At 36.3% G+C, this 22,670-nt stretch overlaps 1 protein-coding gene across 2 annotated transcripts in view; it reads left to right on the top strand.

The window, feature by feature from the left end:
* Positions 1-22,437, top strand: part of WDR36 (WD repeat domain 36) — a 33,568-nt gene extending 11,131 nt beyond the window's left edge. For both annotated transcript variants that reach the window (XM_054185870.1, XM_054185869.1), the window contains exons 8-23: positions 4-179; positions 761-881; positions 2,373-2,438; positions 3,400-3,483; positions 5,289-5,443; positions 6,593-6,707; positions 7,995-8,160; positions 8,448-8,556; positions 9,353-9,432; positions 13,384-13,491; positions 14,661-14,758; positions 16,237-16,379; positions 17,030-17,146; positions 17,383-17,464; positions 19,828-20,015; positions 21,816-22,437. In XM_054185870.1, coding sequence (XP_054041845.1) covers positions 4-179; positions 761-881; positions 2,373-2,438; positions 3,400-3,483; positions 5,289-5,443; positions 6,593-6,707; positions 7,995-8,160; positions 8,448-8,556; positions 9,353-9,432; positions 13,384-13,491; positions 14,661-14,758; positions 16,237-16,379; positions 17,030-17,146; positions 17,383-17,464; positions 19,828-20,015; positions 21,816-21,965 — 1,958 coding nt within the window. In that variant the 3' untranslated portion in view covers positions 21,966-22,437. The remainder of the gene's footprint in view (positions 1-3; positions 180-760; positions 882-2,372; positions 2,439-3,399; positions 3,484-5,288; positions 5,444-6,592; positions 6,708-7,994; positions 8,161-8,447; positions 8,557-9,352; positions 9,433-13,383; positions 13,492-14,660; positions 14,759-16,236; positions 16,380-17,029; positions 17,147-17,382; positions 17,465-19,827; positions 20,016-21,815) is intronic.
* The last annotated feature ends 233 nt before the right edge of the window (positions 22,438-22,670 follow it).

The raw sequence follows: 22,670 nt of genomic DNA, 5'->3' as shown, positions 1-22,670 counted from the left end.
CAGATGGGCACCCAGTAATGGCAGCTGGTAGCCCAATTGGACACATTGCTTTGTGGGATCTAGAAGAGAAGAAAGTACTGTGTCAGATGCAAGATGCCCATTCCACAGCAATAGCTGGTATGTCATTTGTCCCTGGAGAGCCACTGCTTATTACTAATGGAGCTGATAACGCTATACGGGTAAGTTACAATAGCCACTGCTGTCTGCTCTTATGTTTTTTGTTTTTCCTCTTGTAGTCCTCCCAGTTGTAAATGTTTAGTTGATTGAAGTAGCAGTTCTCAAATGAAACAAATACAACAAATTTCAAGTTCATGATGTTGCTGGCTCTGAGTTAATCTGTAGTGAGGCAGTTTAAGGATTTGCTGCCGTGGTGTCATTGCTTCATGTGTCATTTCATGGTAGCCTTGAAGACCAAAGCTTTGTATCCACTTTTGCAGAATCACACTTTGTATCCTCGTGCACTCTCTTAAATCTTGATGTATTTTTATAATGTTCTGGATCATGAGCAGTTTCTCTTGATAAAAGTCCCTTGTGCTGTGTGTCCTGCGATGCCATTAGCCTTTGGTGGAGGGGCGGAATGAACAGCGAGAAACAATCAGCTGTGGTGGAAACTTCCAGGGTTTTAGGATCAAGGATGAAAGCCAATGCATGTAGTTTGCTGCACGAACTCCCAGCTGAGCCTGTTTCACTGCCAAGAGCTGTAATTATTGGCAGAGCAATGTTTATCATTTTCATTTTTCTGCTTTTGCTTGGGAGGCAGGTGTGGATTTTTGATGGACCTGGCGGTACAGGACGTGTTCTGAGAAGTCGTATGGGACATAGTGCACCACCAACAAAGATCAGATACCATGGGCAAAATGGAGAGCAAATTCTTAGTGCAGGTATGAAATTCTCATTCTTATTCTTCAGTCTGGTTTCCTGCTGTGGTAAAGAAAGCGTGCAGAGCTAAATGTCTTTATTTTATTAATACAGTAGATTATATTTCCTGTGTTACGTATGTGTATTTATGAAGCATAGTAAGTGATAGGGTAGACAGTATAATTTCGTACTGTATTAAACTGTTTTACAGTTTCCCTAGAGGAACATGTGTCAGTGAGTAGGCTGAAAAGTAGTTACAGGCAGAAGAGCTTAGGAGCTGCTTTTGTCATCCTTATTTATATGTTTGATGAATAAAAATTGTTTCATTATCTCCTAAGGAGCTATCAGCTGGTCAAAATGAAAACCTGTAACAACTAGGGAAATTCTGTTGTGACAGAGAAAAAATAAGCAGCATAATGCATTTAGTAGCTTAGAGGAGCCGATCCACTTTTTCCACTAGTTTGAGCAAGCTTTGTGAGTTACAACGTCTTTTTAAGTAGTTAAAGCTCAGTTGTGTCTGTAGCGTATATTCCCGAGGTCACTTTTTACCAAGATACTAATCTAAAAGTGTAAAAATGCTTAAGTGACTATCCTTCCTTAAAGACTTGCATATTTAGAAGTCTATCAATTAGGAAATTAAGTACTAGGTCAGAACATTTTGCGGCCCAGAACACTTCAGTAATGGAATAATGGAGACTCTTCACCTCATCTTTAATTACTCTGCAGTAATGAAATTGTCTACATGGGTAATGTTTGAAAACATCACACTACATTTTGATGAATGTTACACCCAATATGGCACAGCAGTACACTGTGATAAACCCACCTGTGCTGAAATCTCTTGCTGGTCTTCCAACTGGTAACTTGGATTTAAGTAACTAATTACTTGACAGTAATTCAGCTCACACCAGATGAACCACAGTAACAACCAGGAGTTGCTTAACAAATCCTCACGTTTGCTTTTGCAGTTTACTGCTTTGTTAACTGTACTGAAACGTATGGAGAGGGCACAGAGGCAACCACTAAAGTGGCCTAGAAAAAATGTTTTGTGGTTCTTTGGATTTTTAAAAATCATGTCAATGCCTTTAATTTTACATGTGTTATGCAGTTTCATTTTCTTTTTGTTTCTGCCTTGCCCATGTCTCCCCTACAAAGCTGTCTCATAGAATGGTTAGAGTTGGAAAGGAACTTAAAGATCATCTAGTTCCAACCCCCTTGCCATGGGCAGGGACACCTCCCACTAGACCAGGCTGCTCAAAGCCCCATCCAGCCTGGCCTTGAACGCTTCCAGGGATGGGGCATCCACAGCTTCCCTGGGCAACCTGCGCCAGTGCCTCACCAGCCTCATAGTGATTTTTTTTTTTTTTTTCTTGGATCAGAATTTTTAGTAAATGCTTTATTTATGGTGCTTGAGGTTTCTTAGTGCTAATCTTCTGCTTTTCTTGCTCAGATAGCTTATAAGTAAACAGAAGTTGATCTTTGCCTTTCACTGCTCTCTGCTAATATTTTGTCAGGTCAAGATGGAACATTGCAGTCTTTTTCAACAGTGCATGAAAAGTTCAATAAAAGTTTAGGACGTGGTAAGTATTTCAATGAAAGTACAAATATTGGTGAAAAAAAGCCCTGAAAAGCATTTATGTAAACAGGAGCTAAAACATTAGGTAGGCCTTATATTCACTTTCAACTGTTGTATGAAAACTATTCACCTCAGCTGTTCTGTAAACTCAGTCCTTCCTGATGTATATAAAGTGTACTGTCAGATTTGTTTGTACGTAAGAAACATAATTTCTCTAGCCTGGCAGTGTGTGTTATTTTGCCATGGGAAACTTTGGGTATGATTTTTGTATTACAAATGTGTAAAGCAGTAGCTGACATTTGAGCATAGGTAATTACAACTTTTTACCCCACTTCCCTTTATTTGGTTGACTAAATCATTAGTTTATTTGTATTTCTTGACTTTAGTTCCTTTGATTTAATGTACAATTTAATTTAAAAAACAAATCTTCCACGCAATGCTGTGGTTAAGGGACAGTTCAGAGAGCAAGAATCAGAAAGACTAAGATAATCCTTATTTTTAAATATCTGTATCTATAAATTGATAGATATGTATTTAGATAGATTTGAATAGACCAACATAGGTTAATTGATTATATATATCCTTTGGTCATAAATTTGAAATTCCTGACTCTTTGGTTATTGAAAGAGTGTTGTGTATTACTTATGTAGCCATGTCTGTATGACCATGGTTTTAGCTGTAATGGGGCGACCTCTGCCTCAGGATGTCAGCACAAGGTCTTGGAACAAATGGGTTTAGTGGTACAACTGTACTGGCTAGAGATTTGCTCAGCATCACATGAATTTTTACAGAAACTCTCTATATAATATTCTTAGCTCTTTTAACCCTAGGTAACAGCAATGCTGTGTTAACGTAAACCAAATTTTTCTAAGTTTAATAGGAACTTTACACTTAGTAAACAATCCTTTTAAAAGCATTCTCAGATTTAGCCATGAGATTGAGACACTTAATGTCTTTTTTTTAAGGTTCAATTAACAAAAAGAAATCGAAAAAGAAAGGTCTTAAGCTTGATACGATGGCACTTCCACCAATTACAGTCTTTGCTTCAGGTAAGTAGTCTTTGAGATACGTTACAGAACTCATCAGGTTTTCCTTTTAACGCTTGAGACACTACTGTTTTGAAAGCCCATGCTGTATCAAGATGAGATTATTGAGATTCTGTGGCCCTTCATGAGCTGTTGAGTGACAGCTGAAAATTATGTTTCACCTGGTAAACTTTTCTATTATTTCAAAAAAGAGCATTTCATTTCAAACGTCTTTAACTGGCTTTTGGCTTTAAAATCTCCATCATGGGAGCCAGAATCTTCTGGATAATAATACATATTATCCCAGTCTGGAGAACCAGCAATTAGCAGGGATGAATATCTTTTGTCAGCTAAGGAAATCTTGGTTATAGTGGTGGATTTTGATTCCCCATTTCCTTTATTTGAGTCACTTTTCAAAGTCAAATTTCAATTACTCTGTTAATTTGTAATTCAGTATGCAACAGCGAACCTACCTTTTTGAAGCAGAATTGCGATTATCTTTGCTTCATCAAAATGTGTTTCTTTAAATTAATGACCTTTTCTTCAGACTTTAAATGGGTTTTGTCTGAAGTGTAGCTCTTCTTTTGCCTCCTGAGGATGGTTGATTGTTTCATTTGTTGAAAGGTTTGAATTAACAATTTTATGTAGCCATTTTGACTATTTATATCGGCAGACTTCAGTGATGGAGACCATCTGTACATACTTGTCGCAAATGTGTGTGTATATACGTATAGATGCATTTTTTAAATTAATATTAGACCTGCCTGATTGAATTAAGGTAGAACTACCTTAAGTATGTTTTGTGACAGAAGAAAATGTTTATTTAAGTACATTTTAATTAGAGTTGTTTCATTTTTGCTATATTGTCCTTGTTTGTGAAGTGAACCGGTTTGTATGTAGTTGTTTTATTCTTTGAAGTTCTATAAACACCTAATTTCGTGCTCTCAAATTTTTTTGATGTGTAAATCCCAGGGGGAAAAAAGTAGACTTGCCCATTATTTACATCCCTGCATATCATATTTTTCCTGCAAAGTTTGGATACTGAGCTTTTGAGGAACGATTTTCCTGCAAATGCAGAAAAGTCTTTTGCTATGTGAAGCGGACTTAGCTCTTAAACTCTGCTTTAAGTTGTTAAACTAGTGGCTGCTGCTGCTTCAGCAGCTGAAGAAACAGTTAAGAGACTCAGCTGGAAATGTGTACAGATTGAGCAGTTTCATAGAATCATAGGGTTGGAAGGGACCTCTGGCGATCATCTAGTCCAACCCCCCTGCCAGAGCAGGGTCACCTAGAGCAGGTTACACGAGGAACGCCTCCAGGCAGGTTTTGAATGTCTCCAGAGATGGAGAGACCACCACCTCTGGGCAGCCTGTTCCAGTGCTCTGCCACCCTCAAAGTAAAGAAGTTCCTCCTCATGTTTAGGTGGAACTTCCTGTGCTCAAGTTTGTGCCCATTACCTCTTGTCCTGTCCCCGGGCACCATGGAAAAGATCCTGTCCCCTTAAACCATTTAAGTTTAAATATGCTTTTCAAACCGCATATCCTCAAATACACAAAGACACACACACACACATATATGTATATATACACATATATGTATATAACATACCAAAAAAGTGCTCGTGGTTTTGGTGGCATTTCAGTTACGCTATCAAATGCACAACGGTTTGCCAGGTGTTTTTTCTGAATGGTAGGTTTTTGAGTGTCCAACAAGAACACTAAATATGAACTGTTCTGCCTAAAGGTATTTCAAAGTACTCTTTCTTATGAAATCAGAAGAGCTTATTTGATTTTACAATGATGTTTCTAAAAGGATTATGTGTTACATTGCAGAAATAGCACATCAGAGTGACTGGGATGGTATTGTTGCCTGCCATCAAGGGTATATAACCTGTACAACCTGGAACTATCAGAAAACTTCCATGGGAGCTCATAAACTGAGGCCAGAAGAATTTGGCAAACATAAGCCTATTGATATATATGCAACAGTAAGTTTATTTAAGATAATGTTTCTTTACCCTTACAGTATATGGTATTTGAATTTCTGTTTGTACAGAAGCAATGTTTAGAATGCAAAAGCACTATCTAGACGTGTTTTAGATGCTTTGCAATGTGCTTTCTGCCAGCTCAGTGTGTCCACGTAGCTGTTCTGTAATGTATATGGTCTTAAGAAAAATGCTGCCTATGCATTTTTTCCTTAAACATCCAGGTTAAGCGCAGATTTTATTTTCTGATTCACATAGGTAGTTGGTGTTTCCTTTAATCTGTCATAATGATCTAGAGTTGACTATATGCTTGTGATGATAAACTTGCTGTGTGAATGCAAATTGTGGAAGATACTTCCTTTTGGCAATACAGAAAAATGCATTTCCAAATTGCAGCCAGGATATTCCCTCTAAAATGCTTTACAACTTGATCTGGACACAATGAAAGTCTAACGCTCGATGAAAGAGGTATAAATGTTTCCTGAGGCTTACGAGCTGGCAAGACAAGTAGCTACCATGGCATACTTCATGTGCTAGGCATTAATACTACTACTGTATCTTGTGATACATCATTTTTCTGACCTTATGCTTAGTAGTTAAGTGGTAGATGAGATCAGTTCAGTTGTAAAGGTGGCTTTAAGTACTGCATTCTTTGGATTTAATCTTTCCCAATACATCTAGATCTTTGTTTCTCTACTGTTTAAAGTCTGTGTGAATTTACCCTGTTTTAGGGTGCTGTTGCCAATACGGGCATTGAAAGAGGCGTGCAGTTGGCATGCTTGGACTTTTGTTAGGGATTAAACTTGTGGATGTCTTGATTATATAGGTTAGTCATTTAGGTTACAGTGTTGATATTATTAGATATGAAATCTGATGGATATCACCAAGTCAGTATTTCATTATGCTTCATAAGCATGCAGTGCCATATTTGTTATTTGTTGATTACTTGCTTATTTTAAGAGCTCCTTCCTCTACTTTTTTCAGGTGTAAACTGTTGTTTGTTCTGTACAGTTTTCCTTGAAGAAGTTTAATAAAAACACACTGATATTTTGTATTCCTGATACGTTATATATCTTCTAACAACTTTGCTAATTAGATATACACTTAAAAAATTGTTTTCATAGATATTTGTGGTTTTTTTCCCCTTGAAAGGCAGTTGACATCACCTCATGTGGGAACTTTGCTGTAGTTGGGCTGTCAACTGGACAGGTAGATGTATATAACATGCAGTCTGGTATTCACAGAGGGTGTTACGGCAAAGAAAGAGGTAAGAATTGCTACACTTTTAAAATACTGACTCTTAACAGAACAGTGACAAACTGGTGTTCTGTCATTTAACATAGCTTCTGAGTTGAATTTGGGAATGTCTTCAGTTTCTCTAATTACCTTACATTGTCCTATCTTGTATTGTAATCAGAAGTAATTTGAAACATACTCTGAAGGACAGGATCCCTGCTAGTTTTAACAGCTCCGATGTTAGCATACGTTTGGTTTTAATTAACACAAAATTGTCAGTTACCAAAATGGTTAGCACTAAAATGAGATCCTCTGGCCTCAGCTCTTTCTGAGATAATCACATTTCCAGTACTTAGCTTTATGTTATAGGGTTTTATCTCTGAGATAAATTTGGCCATCTGTTTTGTGCTCTCTGCTTAAAACTGAAAGAATACTTTACATGCATGGGAAATTGAAATCCTAAGCAAGTCCAGTTCTTTGCGTATGCTATTATTTTCAATAACCCAGCTGCAAACTTAAGTCTTAATGTAAGTGTCAATGTTCAGACTTCTTTCAATGGTTGCGTACATATATATTTCATGTCATGTATCCTCATGTATGTTTGCTGTTGCTTTGTAAGTCTGCAATTTATAATAAGGACCTTGTGATCTGATTTATTTTTCTTTTTGTTGTTATAGAAATAAGGAAAGAGTCTTGATGAACCTCTAAACCTTAATGGGTTCCTAAAAGCCATCTAGCATAGTAAATGTGAAGTGGTCTCCTAATGACATCATTGCTTGATAGTGGGATGAATTTTATCAGTTTGGTTACTGGTCAGTAGCCCTAGGCATATAGTAAGAAATAAAATTGATATAAAATTGATCCAAAACCAGAGGAGCTATGCCTTATCATCTTTACACTGCAGTGTAAAGCATCCTAGGAAAACTCCCAGTCTTTGTGCCAAAACTGAGGCTGTAAATTTTGTGTGGAGTAGTTGGGCCTCCTGGAGGTATTCCATAAGTGATTCAAAAAGTCCCTCAAATTTCACATTCAAAAAAAAGCCCCCCAGATTTTAAAGCAGAAATAAAAGCTAATATTCACCTGGAATTACTCACAGCTTTTGTATTGTATTCTAGGTGCTTACTTGAAAGCAGTTTGGCTCTGTACTAGTAAAGAAACTTATAATATTCAAGCCGCCTTGCCAGGTGGCTTTAGAATTGTTTGTCACATGCTTACTGCTCATTTAGGTGAAGACACACAGAATAGTGTGTGGCATTCTGCTGATTTCTATGCTATGTTCAAATTCTGAAATACAACTTTCTTTTCCTTTTATTTGCAGCACATGAGGGGGCCATTAGGGGGGTAGCAGTGGATGGATTAAATCAGCTGATAATCACAGCTGGTAGTGAAGGATTAATTAAATTTTGGAAATTCAAAACTAAAGATCTCGTTTACTGCACTGAGCTTTCTTCTTCGCCGAGTGGAATTCTGCTTCACAGGGACAGGTAAGAAACTGAAGCTATTTCATGTGGATTTTCTTTTGCTGCAAGTACGTAAGAGTAGGGTGGCAACCAAATATTGTAATGAAGTTTAAATTTTTGATGCATTGAAATACAACTGACTACTAGTTGACAAAACAAAGTGACCACGAGCTATTTTATTAGACTGAAGGAATGTAACTGTTTTTCTGAGATTATGTCAGGATAAAAGATTTTTGGAGCAATGTTAGGGTGTTGTTTTTATTTCTTATCTCCAAATATTCACTATCATATGTGCTAATGATTTTTGGCAGTGGTATTCTGGGAATTGCCTTTGATGACTTCCGTATTAGTGTTCTGGATATAGAAACCAGGAAGATTGTCAGGACGTTCCCAGGACACCATGGACGGATTAATGACATGGTAATTGTTAACTCATTTTCTGTAACAGATGATGTGTACAAATACCTAATTAATTTTAAAGAAGGTGTATTTCTCTGTGTCTACTAAGTCACTGAGTATTACATTCAGCTACGAATAGTAAAGTTGTAGTTCAGCTCTACAGCAGTTTTCGCCATGATAGTTTTCAACTTAAAGTGTATAGTGTTTGAATGGCCATGTATTTTTGATGTGCTTTGGGATTTTACTATATATAAATTTGCAACAATCTAATTTTGGGTTTAACAAAATAAAGCATTAAGAATAACCAAAAGCATGTTGAGGGGCGAAATTGTGCAATGCTCTTAACTGTATATACTGAAAAGATGCTACAGGGAGATAAAGGTATAAGCAGTTCTGAGATCATGCAATGGACTGATAATTCCTTGTTTTACATTTTGTGTAATAGTGCTTTGTAGTGTTCACTGAAATACTTTTTAGCTTCTGATTTAATTCTAAGTGCTAGTAAAGGAGTATTTGTTCAGTTTCTTCAATTTTATGCTCAGTGGTTTTCATCATTAACATAAAAGTGAGGACCGAAGTGCTTTTACTAACAATGAGATGTGTCCTGCATCATGTATTTAAACATGTTCTGAAATAGCTTCCGTTTTTGTCCTTTTATCGCTTTCAATAAGGTGGGCAATAAGGTCAATTTTTGTTTTGTGGCCAGACCACTTCGTCCTGATGTTAGGGAGCAATCTATTCTTGAAATGTGTAAAAGGGGACCTCCTGTACGGACTGACTTGTCAGTTGTGCCATTGGATTGATTATTTTATTTTAGACTTTCAGTCCTGATGGCCGTTGGCTAATAACTTCGTCGATGGACTGTACCATTAAGACTTGGGACCTTCCCTCTGGATGGTGAGTAATTTAAAAACTATACAGCAGCAAGAAATTTATTATAATCCCCTTTCTGTCTGTTAAGTGGCAAAAAGCCTTCTAGCTTGAGTATCTGTCACCAACCTGTACTATGTGGTATTCAAAGTTGTACATGGTATAACAAACAAGTACGCAGTATTTCAGTTGAATGTGATGCTACCAATGTGTGCCTTTTTATGTGTATACAAAATAACGATGCCCTGAAGATCTAATGGTGAATCCTGGAGTTCTCATGTGGTGTGAATGAGTGTGAGTTTGTTGTCTGGAAGTAGCACTCTAACCTAAACAAAAAGAGATTGCTTAAGGTGAATTGCTTTATGATATGCTGAAGTATTCATAGAATGGTTTGATTTAGAAGTGACCTTCAAAGGTCTAGTCCAACCCCCCTGCCATGGACAGGGACGTTTTTCACTAGATCAGGTTGCTCGAAGCCCAGTCCAACCTGACCTTCCAGTGAGGCGCTGTCCACAGCTTCTCTTGGCAACCTGTTCCAGTGTCTCACCGTCCTTATAGTAAAAAATTTCTTCCTTGTATCCAGTCTAAACCTGCCTCCTCTCAGTTCAAAATTGCTGCCCCTTTTCCTGGGTTGCCCAGAGAGGCAGTGGAGGCCTCATCCCTGGAGACATTCAAGGCCAGGCTTGATGAGGCTCTGAGCAACCTGATCGAGTTGAAGATGTCCCTGCTTGATGGAGGGGGCTTGGACTAGATGACCTGTAGAGGTCCCTTCCAACCCAACACATTCTATGATTCCTGTCACTATAGGCCCTGTTAAAAAGTCTCTCTCAGTCTTTCTTATAAGTCCCCTTTAAATATTGAAAGGCCACAAGGAAGTTTCCCTGGAGCCTTCTGTTCTCCAGGGTGTACAGTCCCAACTCTTTCAGCCTGTCCTCACAGGAAACGTGTTCCAGCCCTCTGATTATTTTCCTGGACCTGCTCAAACTTCATGCCTATCTTGTGCTGGTTGCCCCAGAGTTGGATGCACTACTCCAGTTGGTTTTTTAAGTAGAAACCTGTTCTCGCTTACATTAATTTTAGCAGCACAATAAGGCTTTACTTCAGTTATATTTTTTACTTAGGCATCCTTGCAACTGCCAAAAATACGCTTTTATGATCCACTGTGAGTAGTCTTTTCCCAGAATGAAATTTGGAGAAGTACATGCAAGAGGTTCAGGAGCCCAGAAAAAAAAGGTGAAAAAGTAACTTGGAGTTCTGCCAGTGCATTCTTTTAGCAGCACATCAGATAGATTTTTAGTAATTTAAAGTAGTCCTGTGCACTGTGCAGCTCTGGTTATACCTGGCACTGAATGGTTGCATTTCAATTGATTACTTTTGTTGATGTGGTTTGGTAAATAATTTTGTATACAGTAAAAGTTTTCAATTTACTATGAAAAGTGTGTTGAATCTCAACAAATAATTGACCTATTCTTACATGATGAATGACACTAGTCTAAAAGGGGACAGGATGAACAGTAACTGTCATCTTTCCAGTATAAAGGGGAGGGAAATTAACACTCTGTTTGGACTACATCTTTCTAACCCTCTTTCCCTTCCCAAATGATATGCCTACAAAAACTTACGGCATTAATTATAACACTTCAGAAATGTTACTTGTATCTTTCATTTCCTTAGTAACATAACACTTTGTAGTAAGAATCCATTCATACTGTTCTTTAAAAGTAATCTAACAATAGTTCTTGTCTGCATGTAACACGTAAGTAAATATTTTGTCTCTTCTCTCTAAGTAACTGCAAGAAATTCCAGTCAAGCTCAAATCTAGGCAGGTACATGACAAACCCTGTTTTTGAAAGTAATGAGGCTAAGTTCTTCTAGAACTTAAAGGAAAGGTTTTTCCATAACCATATGCAGAGGATTGTATTGAAAAGGAAGAACAGCTTTTAATAAAAAGCCAGATGCTTGTTTTACTTTTGCTGTGGTATATTTGCTCATAAATAGAAGAACTGAATTATAAACTGTGTATTCTAAAGACTCAGCTTTGATATTGTCCTTAGAGAAGGATGGAAAACATGTTTTTTATATGACTGAGTACTATCTTACAAAAAATACCAACTGACTTTAATAGATGTCATACCATTTACTTAGAGAACATTTGTTTATAAACGGGAATGCTGCTTAACTGTCCTTATATAATGCAAGTATTCCTAGCATATGGTTTTTTATGTAGGGCTTTTTGAGAATTGGGAAAAAAATTACCAATTTATGTAGAGAGAGTTACAAGCAGAAACCTTGGCATTATGCAAGTTTTTCTTTCTGCAGTGCAGCTTCTTTAGACAAACTAAGGAATCAAGGGCACAAGCTGACTGTTTGTAGTTTGGACAGGATACTTGAGACACAATGGTGAAAGAAACTTCTTGGTGTTGTGAGCTCAGCAATTTTATACTTTTCCATTGTCTCACTTCTGCAGTTGGATGAAAAGTGTAAAGATGAATGCTTTCAGCCCCCAGGCAGGATTAATTTAGCAATTACTATACATTTTGTGTAAAAACTACAGGCATGTCTCTCATTGTCCTATAGTGGATTGATTTCCTCTCCTCCCCCAAGTCTGTATTTTTAATCATGATTTAAATTCCATAACTAGAAAAATTTAAAGTTTGTTTTGCAGTTGTTCCTTATGGTTGTTTCCTTGAGCAGTGTTTCTCAGTTACTGATAAAGACTGTGGTAAAAGGATGGATTTGAAACTAGAACCTGTATTTAAGTTTTCTAGCCATTGTGCTCTGTGTGCAAAAATCAGTGTAACTGATACATGTTCTGGCATTTGTGGATTTCGTGTTTGTATGTTTTATGTTGAGAGTGATGAATGATGTGGCTCTTACCTGATGACTTGTAATATGCATCTAACAGCGTGCAGAAGGAAAAAACCATTCCATTCAGGGGAAAAAACAGCTTTTATTTTTAATGTGGTTTGTCAGATAATCACAGGAGTGCTCGGTACCTAAGAAAATACATTGGCCACAAGATTTTACTTTTTGGACTGCTTTGTTACATCAGTGTTTTTTTTCTATGTGTACTGAACAGAACAGAGTGGTAGAAGTAGCTGCTCTCATCACTTCTCACTTTGCTTTTGATTTTGGTCTGTAAACAATAACAAATTATTTAAGGTCTCCATTTTTTGTTTCTCTTAACTAGTTGTCAAACTTACTGTTTCTTGCAATTTGAAATAACTGAAATTTGTACCTCAACAAGTGACAAGTTAGTGCCATGATGTGGGCTTGAGTGCATGTCTACAAGGGTGTGCATCATACAGGACTTGTGGCATCATCCAGAACTCAAAAGTGGCTTATTACTAAAATAGTCACATACTACTGAATATTTTAATTTTTTCAGTTCTCTGCAATAGTAAAAGGAATGATGAAGGAATGTTATATCAGGCTGAAGATACGGTAATGTCAAAACAAACTGTTGCAGATAACCAAATTTTGCAGTGTATGGTTCATTCTTTACTTCAGGAACATTAGGTCCTAGTATTAACCAGGTGTATATGAAGTATTCTTAGAAAGGGAATTGACAATTATGGCAGAGAACTAAAAGATGAGGTCAGAGCACCATGGAGCTGATTGAAAGTACAAAATACATGGCCACTAAAATGGTTAGTGTTAGGCATAAGGAGTTGAATGCGGATAGGTGTTTCATCATATTTTCCACAGAATGTGGATGTCTAGGATAAATGTACCAGCTTTAGTCGATTTTAGAGAATTTTATAGAGGTGAGTGGTTTGTTGCATAGTGTCATTTTTTAAGTTTATTTGTCATTTGCTAAGTTTATATGTCGTATTTGAATACTTCTAATACGATAGTTTGTATACATGCTTCCAGGGTTGTGCTTGGTTTCAGTTGTATTTGTGCTGCTGTTCAGATATGCACAGATAAACAAGTTGATCTTCCTGAGAATTTCTCTGTTGTTTTTTCTCTACTTAGCCTCATAGATTGTTTTTTGGTAGACTCTGCAGCTGTGAGCCTTACTATGTCTCCTACAGGAGATTTTCTAGCTTCAACACATGTGGATGATCTTGGAATTTATTTGTGGTGAGTATGTGTTACATCTGTTTCTACACAGAATTTCAGATGGGGAAGAATTCTTTTAATCACTTTTATCGCAAATAGAGAGTTGTTCTGCAAAATATCATCTCCAGGGTTTTGTGTTCTCTGGTTCTAATTAAGGCAAATATTCTGTATTGCTGTGATTCATAAACTTTGAAATCTCTCACAGTTAAAAAATTATTCTGATAATTAAATGAACTCTTTTTTTCTAAATGTTTCTATGTTAAAGAATTCTCTCTGTGTCATTCCTAAAGTTTTTCTTTGACTCTACTATTTTTGTTTTACCCCTTTTGAAGTGTCAGTGCTTGTATAGTGCTACTTCTGAAGATCTTTTCTTCTTGTTCTGGTATACAATATTGTCTAAGACTTCTGAGTAGAATTTAGAAGGTGCAATTATTTCTGCTTATTAATGATAGATCAGCACAGATGTAAAATCTGTTTTGGTTCGATTTCTTACTGATACAGCTTTAAAACAAATGACTGCTAAGGTCCAGTACTGAAGTAACACACCTTTTAAGTGATTTGGTGGGGTTTTTTTCCGTTTTGATAGATAGATCGATCTTTCAGGTTACATTTGTAGCCTGTAGTTTTGGCTGAGGGGTGTTCAATTGTTAGACTTTTCTATGCTTAAGTAAAAGTGCTTCATTGTAAGTAATGACAAAGGTTTTTACCTAGCCCTATTTCATATTGACAGAAAAAATAATTTGCCAGAATGACTCGTGTGTGTATTCCAGACCTCAGGAAAACTTGCTGAGTACTACTCTGAAATTCTGTGAAAGCAGGGTGAATCATTTATGTTTGCATAACATATTGTACATATTAAGTATAAAGCAAACTTTTTAGGTAGGCAATTTTGCAATTTCGAGTAAATATAGTAAATGGCAATGATTAAAGTAATCATACCGGGTAGTGCCATATGTATTAAATGCTCTTGGCAATAGTACTTCAGCATAACTTTTATGTTTCAGACTTCCAGGTTATGTATATTGCCACATTTCGTTTGTTGTTTATCTGGTAGATGAGGAAAACTAATCTTGAATAGAATCTGGTGAACTGCTGTAATGCAGTAGTATTAGATTGCAGTAAAAATTGTCTAAAATACTTGTTCCCATTCTCCTGACAAGTGGTTTTAAAATGCCTGTCTTATTTTTCAGGTCAAACCGTTCTCTATATTCACTTGTCTCTTTACGGCCCCTTCCGGCAGATTATGAACCTTCTGTGGTGACACTCCCTAGCACCTGCCCTGTGCAAGGTAATCTTCAGATGAAAGAGTATTTTATGTTCAGTTTGGTATTATATTTTAAGTAGAAGATGGTTTGCATCCTCAGTGAAAACTCATTGTGTCTTGGCAGTCTTTCTCTGAACTGTTCTATTGCTTCAACCATTTTTGGCATAGTTACTCATATGCTAATATTATTTACTAAAATCTAGTCATGTTTCTATGTTCAGACATAAAGAATTACATTGTGGTGATCTCCACATCTTCAAGGAGATTTTGTAGGTAATAAAAACATCTGTGCTATTTGCTGGCTTTCTTTAATCCCAGACTTGCGTAAATGCCTTCTGTTGTGACATCTGGGAGGCCAGTTTGAAATTAACATTACTGTTTGGTGGTGGGAAGAGAATTGTTCTTTGTTCCACTTCCCTCCAACTTTTTTTGTCTGCTTGTATGCCATGGTAGTTTCTCTGCTGTATATTGTCTTGTTTGCAACAGAATTGGGTTCAGTTGACCTGCTACGTACGTGTGCTAGATTGCCAGTGAAAGAAAGGCCTAAATTGCGTTTTTGATACATTTAATAGAAATGGTTGAGCCTCTAGATGGAGATCTTGTCTGCCCAAGTTTAGCAGTGCCTGCATTTTGATCTCCATCTGGAGGAGAAACACACATAGCTATTGACCGTATAGAAGAGTGAGGAACGTGCTTAATGATGACTGCTTTATTAAGCACATACTTATTTTAGATACTTAAGTTAGGGAGACAGGATTTCATCCCAAAACTTTGAATGCTTTAATCCTATAAACTGATTTCGGCTGAACACTTTAATACGCTTTCTGTCTTCAGCAAATGTAAAGTTCCTGTTTAGATGCTCAGAGTTTTAAATGGTTTTACATTTTTTTGTTTCTTTTGACTTCTATCATATTCATGTCTTCAGCCATGTAATATTTTGCAAAAAGAAAGGGAAAGTCAAGGTGTTTGGTCAAGACCAGATAGGAAGTCTAGAGATAACCTAATGACAAACTGCATATCTTTTGTTGTGTGATGTTGTGCTTTAATGTTGAGATTTTCTTCATCTTCATGTGCCACATCAGTCATACCTATGAACAGATTGTGAACATTGTACGTATTTAAATGCAAGGATTTTACAGATTTGTAACTTGGAACTAAAATTGCTGTGTATATATTTTACAGCAGTTAACAGTTTAAAAGTAATCCATTGTTCTTCCTTTAGGACTTCTATAAATTGCATTTATATCATTTCAGCCAAAGTGGATAAATCTTGTTAGTCTTTAAAATTTTATTTATCCAATTCTATGTTTTAGCTATAATTGTTTGTCATTTTAATATTTAATAGGGTTAATAAAAATTGTTTCTGTAGCTTTTGAGGTATATGTTATGCTAGCTGTTATGCATGGGTTTTTTTCAAAAATTGCAAAAGAAATTATCATGTTTTGATTTTTAAAAAAATAAATGTGAAGTATGTATGTTCATAAGATATCTGTTCTTGAAAGATGTGGATGTGTCAGGAGATGAAGAAACCTGTGATGAAATGATAGAATATGTCTCACCTGAGCAGCTGGGAGAGCAGCTAGTGACCCTTTCCTTATTACCAGAATCAAGGTGGAAAAATCTCCTCAGTCTTGATGTTATCAAGGTAACGATATTAGGCACACCATTGCTTATCTATTGTAGTATTTGGGTTGTAGTTTTTAAGAAGGCAAAATAAGGGCTATTTCTCCTGTAGTGTAAAGCAGACAGTTGTGTTAACTTGGATGTTCGAGAAATCTTGAGAAGGAGGAAGTGTTTCATAACTTTTGACATTACTGTTTCTGCAACATGCAAAATAGCTGCCTGAGGGCAGATATTTCCATGTCAACGCAGCTGAGAAGTGCCTGTAAAGCTGTTCCTAGGTTGTGTCTCCAAATCATTGTTGGGCATTCCCATAACTGGAACAAGACGGAATGTGCAAAACATAGTAGTATACAGCCAGATATATTTGCCCTTGTTCTATGAGCTGCATTTACTTAAATCACAAAACTTGATCCCACTTTTCAGGTATTTTTCAAGATTTTGCAGTAGAAGACTATATGGTGCTTTTCACAATTTCTGGGATTTGGGAGAGCGGCTGTTTTTTCTTCTAAATAGTAGCTTCATATTCAGTGGTAAAACATTTTACCTATATATTTAGTTTTCAGTTAGTCCTTACAGTTTTCATAGTATTTTAAAAAAAAAAACTCTTGACAAAGAAAATCCCCACATGTTGTTACTATATTTGAATTAAAATAATCATCATCTAATTAACAGAAAAAAAATAAACCAAGAGAGCCACCAAAAGTTCCCAAATCAGCCCCTTTCTTCATCCCAACGGTTCCTGGACTTATACCCAGATACGTTGCTCCAGAGGAAGAAAATGATACACAGGTAAACCCAAGAATCAATACAATAGTTTTTATCTAGTGTATTTTACAAGAAAATCTTGAGTGCTTTTTAGTGCTGAGTGAAATCTTGCTAAAGACTTTAAAGTAGCCGTTTTAACACATTTGCATTAATGTTTTTTTCTTAAAGTCTTTTATTCTGTCAATAGGAAAAGAATCTAATTGAGATGTAAAAATATGTTTGTGTATTCATGCACACTCTCTTATATTTTTGTGGTCTAGTCAAAGGTAGTAAACCTTGGAGTTCTGGCACAGAAATCAGATTTCTACATTCGTCTTGAAGAAGCCCTGAGCACTAATGAATGTAAGTTGACAAGACATTTCACTACAAATGTAGGTGCTAATACCGTTTTGATATGGGTTGGATTTCTAATGCCAGAATTGTAATGTCTGAGGAAAAAAATATGTGTATTACAGTAGCAAAGGCAAAGAGCCTTTCTAGTTAGATAGAGATAGATAGATACACACATATAGATATATTTATATAGTCAGCTATAAAGCTGACTAATCATAGATAGCCAATCTAGATCAAAGATCCATTGGCATTCCAGCTTGCCTGCAGCATGGAGCCTAGTTCAGGCTAAAAGCCATATAGAGAAAGAAGGTAACATTCATAAGATGGTTAGACTTTCTTGGAGATTGTGATGATCTCACCCAGAAAAGGTGCTATGTGTTATTTGTAAGGTAAGAAAGGAAGGGAATGGTCTGGTAAGGAATACTCGAGTGATTCATGGAAACATGAAAAAAGTAATTTGCATAACAAGTTCTATTTTCAAGGGCTACTTCACAAAACATTCAGCAAACTTAGAGCTTTTGTTGATTGCTTTACAATTTAAAGCTTGAAAAGAAATAATTTATATGAAAATAAGCTGTTGGATTTCTTTTAACATTAATTTCACTTTGAAATTCAGTCACTTAAATTGCCTGTGGAATGTACCTGCTGTTTTCCCTGTTTAACTTGCGCTGCTACAGAATCATTGAAATTTAGATTTTTGTAAATGATTGCCAATGTAGCTGGCTTGGAAGTGTAAACAGACAGTCACTGGTAGCTTGACCACAAGGCAGTTCTGCTGGGAATTTTTCTACACCTTCTTAAACGCTTTTGAGATGACCAGCGTAGTCAACTGCACTTCAAACATATTGTGTGCAGAACCTTATTGTTCATCACAAACAAGGTGTGTTTTTATGCTGTGTTTTTAGTATTTTGATTGATAGTATTCTATTAAGCTGCTTCAGAGGTGCTCAGAGAAGAGTGAAACATCAGGTGAATATTTAAAAACCTAATGAAGCACCTAGAGGTTGGGCATACCAGGGAGCAAGTACACTCTGTGATGCATTGCAGTAGTGGGCAATAGTGGGCCTTCCTCAGGCCACCTCTCTGCTGTAAGGCAGGTGTGCTCCACACTGTGTGCTGTGATCCCAGTCCAGGGAGCCTGTTGATCCTGACTCGTGAAGCCTCTGATGTGTAACACAGCTCTGTGCTTGCTAGTTTGCAGGCATCTCTTCTAAAGGTGACTAGGCTTTGCAAATAGAGTAGTATACTAGAAGCCATCCTGGGATGGCTTTTTTGCCATTGGCATGGAGACAGGGATTGGTATCTCAGATTAGGACTGTGGAACATAGATTGAGCTGGGCATCTTTTCCATATCGTATGGATGCCAACTTCATAGTATGTTCCAAGCTTGGCTTTTTAATGTCACGGCATAAAAATGATTTAATGCATCTGTTTAGTACTGTTAGTATCACAATTATATTTAAAACTAGCTAATGATTTTCACAGGAATCAAATACAGATGGAAACAGATTTATACCACCTAAGGAACAATAGCCAAAGCCTGATACCATTAGTTACCATGATATAAGACTTTAAGAAGTTGCTCTTCTTAGCAAAATAAATATTAATTGGAAGACTTTTTAAAAATATTTTTACCAACAGCTGTGTTTGCAACCATACATATTTTTATTTCTGCATTTTTAAAGCAAATGGAATTCTTAAAGATCAGGTAGGATTGTAAAAATCTTGAGGAAGAACATTCATGAAGAGGAGGAAAGAGTTTGTAAATGGCAAGTGTTTCCATCAGGGAAAAGATTTCCCCCACTCTACCACGCACCATGTCCCAGGAAAAGCAGGAAGAATTGACTTTAAAGTAATAATTACCTTAGGTGCACCAGACGATCCTCAATTTAGCATAATTTCGATAAGAGTAAACACTGTAAAGATTTCTAGTAAAACCAATACCTTGTCTCTTCTAGGATATATTTGCAGTAACAGCTTGAAGTCCCAAGTATATATGTTCTTTTTGCCAAGAGGTGTAAAATGACAACGTTAATGCCGTTAATAAAAAATTTTGTTCAGCTTAAAAGACAGAAATGGGAAAACAAAGTTATACAAATACAAAGTTGTTACTTGTATTTTTCAAGGTGAACTTAGAAATAAAATGCAACTGTCTTTTTAGAGATGTACTTCTCTGTAGTATGTGATGGGAGGGTAAATTAAAGGCAGGATGGCATTTTGTGTAAAACAAAAAAGTAAGGGAACAGTAGAAACTTGAAACATACAGTCACTGCCCAAGAATTTCGGAATATACCAAAATAATTTTGGAAGGATTTGTAAGATTGTTTTCTTCAAATGTTCCTGATAATGTATCCCTCAATGCTTTAACACAGATACATCTCCACTTAACTTACTGAAAACCTTGGGACCGTCTCATATTGAGATAGAACTAAGGGGTTTGGCCCCTGAAAGTGGTGGCTCAATGGAGGTGATGCTAAGCTTTTTGAGAATGATTGGGATGATGCTGAACAAGAAGTACAACTTTGAACTTGCTCAGGCATACCTTGCGCTATTTTTAAAGGTAACAATTTTCTTATAAAATTTTATGTTAGTCCTGTTTAAAATGATGGTTGTCCATGATCGTTGTCCAGTAAAAGAATGTAAATTGTCTGCTCAAAAGAATTATCTTAAGTGATTTTTTTCTTGGGGATGGTTTTAAAATTACTAACTGAATGCACTGGATAATTTGACAACTCATCTGGTCACAGTCGAGAGAAACTTGCAAAAACCAGATAGTGATGAGGACCGTGCCAGACAGGTTTTATTCTACTATTTGCTACTTAGAATTGTTGGTATTTTTTGTAATGTGCCTAACTTCTTAATGGTTGTTAATTGCTAAGATGAGATATGCTATGTCTTAAGTAAGAAAATAATTCAGTGCACAATGTTTGGGGAAGTAAAATGAGTATTTTGTTGGACTTATCACTAGACATTGCAAGGCTGACTGACTTTTACTTCCCATGTCAGTGGGCTGCCTTTCTTCTGTTACCTGCTAAGCATCACAGAGCTAATGAAATGATTCCCAGGTGTGTGGAGGTTAGAAACTTGTTGTGATTAAAATATAGTAGCAGTTACTCTCAGAGAGAAAGTGGTTCTGCAGAAATTGAAACCCTTTTGATGTACAAGTGCTTACCTTGTCAAGATACTCTGATTTGTGAAACTCTGAGAAAGCAATTAATTACAGTTTACTAGGAAAAAGTTGTTATAAACATTCAGACACGTAATACTATCTAACTAAATATTTCTTAATAGCAATATTGAAGGGATTTGTTTTAAAGTTAGAGTGTAATGCTGGAGAAATATGACTTGCTCTTTTCCTTTTGTTGAGGTTAAATGGAACGCATGAGGCAGCTTCCACAGGAACAAGCAGTGCAGACGAATAGGAGTAGATCTGTAGAGTAAAACATTTAGGCTTGAGGTCCTGATATTCATTCACCAGTGGCTTTTGATCCAGTCTATTTATTATTAGTCTGGTCTCATGGATTGGATATGATTAATAGCTGCAATATTAGATGTTAGAATTTGTCTTTATGTTTAGTTTCATACAAAAGAAATTTAGGTCTTGCAGGGTAGGTTAGGAACAGCTAGGAAATTTGACTCAGAAATGTACCCCTGATGTGAACTACAGTAGAATAATATAAACTTAGCTTGTGACACATGAACACCAGTATCTTTTTTTGTAGGTTCCAACTAAAACAGCTCTGAGGTTAGCAAGACTCCTAGAGTGAAGTTGTAGCCAGGAAAATAAGTATTCCATACCATTAAGTGGTAATAATGTATTGCTTTTCTACAAGATTGAGAGGTTTCTTTTCTTTATCTTTACCAAGGTTGCTGTTTATTACAGAGAGAGACATCATCTCCCTGTATCAGTATAAAGTGTGCCACCATCATTCTTCTTGCTTTATGCAACATGGATAATTAAAATAATAATCCTGATTGACCTCAAGGCATCTATTTAGCCGTACTAGCCTAAAGAGGAATTTGTGATGCAGGTTGCAAAGAGGAGAAAATTACCCTCTAGAGAAGTGTGTGATAAGGATAGATTCAGCAGCAGCAGGAGATCTTGTAAAGCAATAACATATTTAAGACATTTTGCTGCCTTATTCCATCTAATACATATGTGGGAGTAAAATGGCTTGTAAAAGACTAGAAAAGGGAGGCAGCATTAAACAGAGGCAATTAATTGAAGGAAAAGAGTCCGTCTCTTACTTGGGACATTCCTGAAAGCAAAGTATTGGAATTGAATGAGGAAACTCATCTCTTAATTTATTTTTTTTTATTATCTGTATTTGTTTCACTAACTGCTTGTTTTCATTTTCAGTTACATCTTAAGGTTCTCTCATCAGAGCCAAACCTACTGGAAGAAGTATCCAGATTGTCAACACAACTTGAGGAAACTTGGATTCATTTGCAGACTCTCTTCAATCAGAGTCTGTGTGTGTTAACATATATGAAAAGTGCTTTGCTGTAAAATACTCCAGGGTTTTGTCTGCATAAAATTCCCCTCAGAATGATAGTACAATTTATTACCAAAAATAGTGGATTCCAAGAATTATACTGTGACTTCTGATTTTATACATCTGTATATTATACTATATTTTATACATCTCTGTATGGGAAAGTATTTTAGAATGTGCATAACTGAGTATTTTTACTCACATTAGTCGGAACAAAAAATTAATACGTGCAGTTTAAATATTCATGTTGTATTAGTTTGTGCAGTCAGTTAACAAACAGTTGCGCAGCTATAGGTAATATAGCTAATTACCTTATGCTTTCATGGCCAAAAATGTAAATCAGAATGAAGAAATGACTTGCAAAAAAAACCAAAAAAACCAACCAAACAAAAAAAAACCCAAACAAGTGGGAATGTAATGTCTGTGCAGGAGACCAAAACCTATATTGTGCTTAATAAACAATTATTGTTCATGCAAAAATAAAAAGTCTGAATTATTAACAGTTTATTTACATTAGCTTAAGGCAAACGAATATAAAAATTGCTTTCTTCTGCAAGTAGAGTGCTTTTCCTATAAAGTTTGTGAAAGTAGTTTTCTTCTCACTTTGGAAAGCTGTGTTCACTATTCTGCCTCAGACACCGATTTCTGAAAGCTAAGATTTCTAGCTGCGCTACAAATGATGTACCTTGAAAAAAACCAAAACTAATCCAAAAAAACCC

The sequence above is a fragment of the Rissa tridactyla genome, chromosome Z (assembly GCF_028500815.1).
Source record: "Rissa tridactyla isolate bRisTri1 chromosome Z, bRisTri1.patW.cur.20221130, whole genome shotgun sequence".
In the NCBI taxonomy this organism is placed as follows: domain Eukaryota; kingdom Metazoa; phylum Chordata; class Aves; order Charadriiformes; family Laridae; genus Rissa; species Rissa tridactyla.
This window is presented reverse-complemented; position numbering and strand designations above follow the sequence as displayed.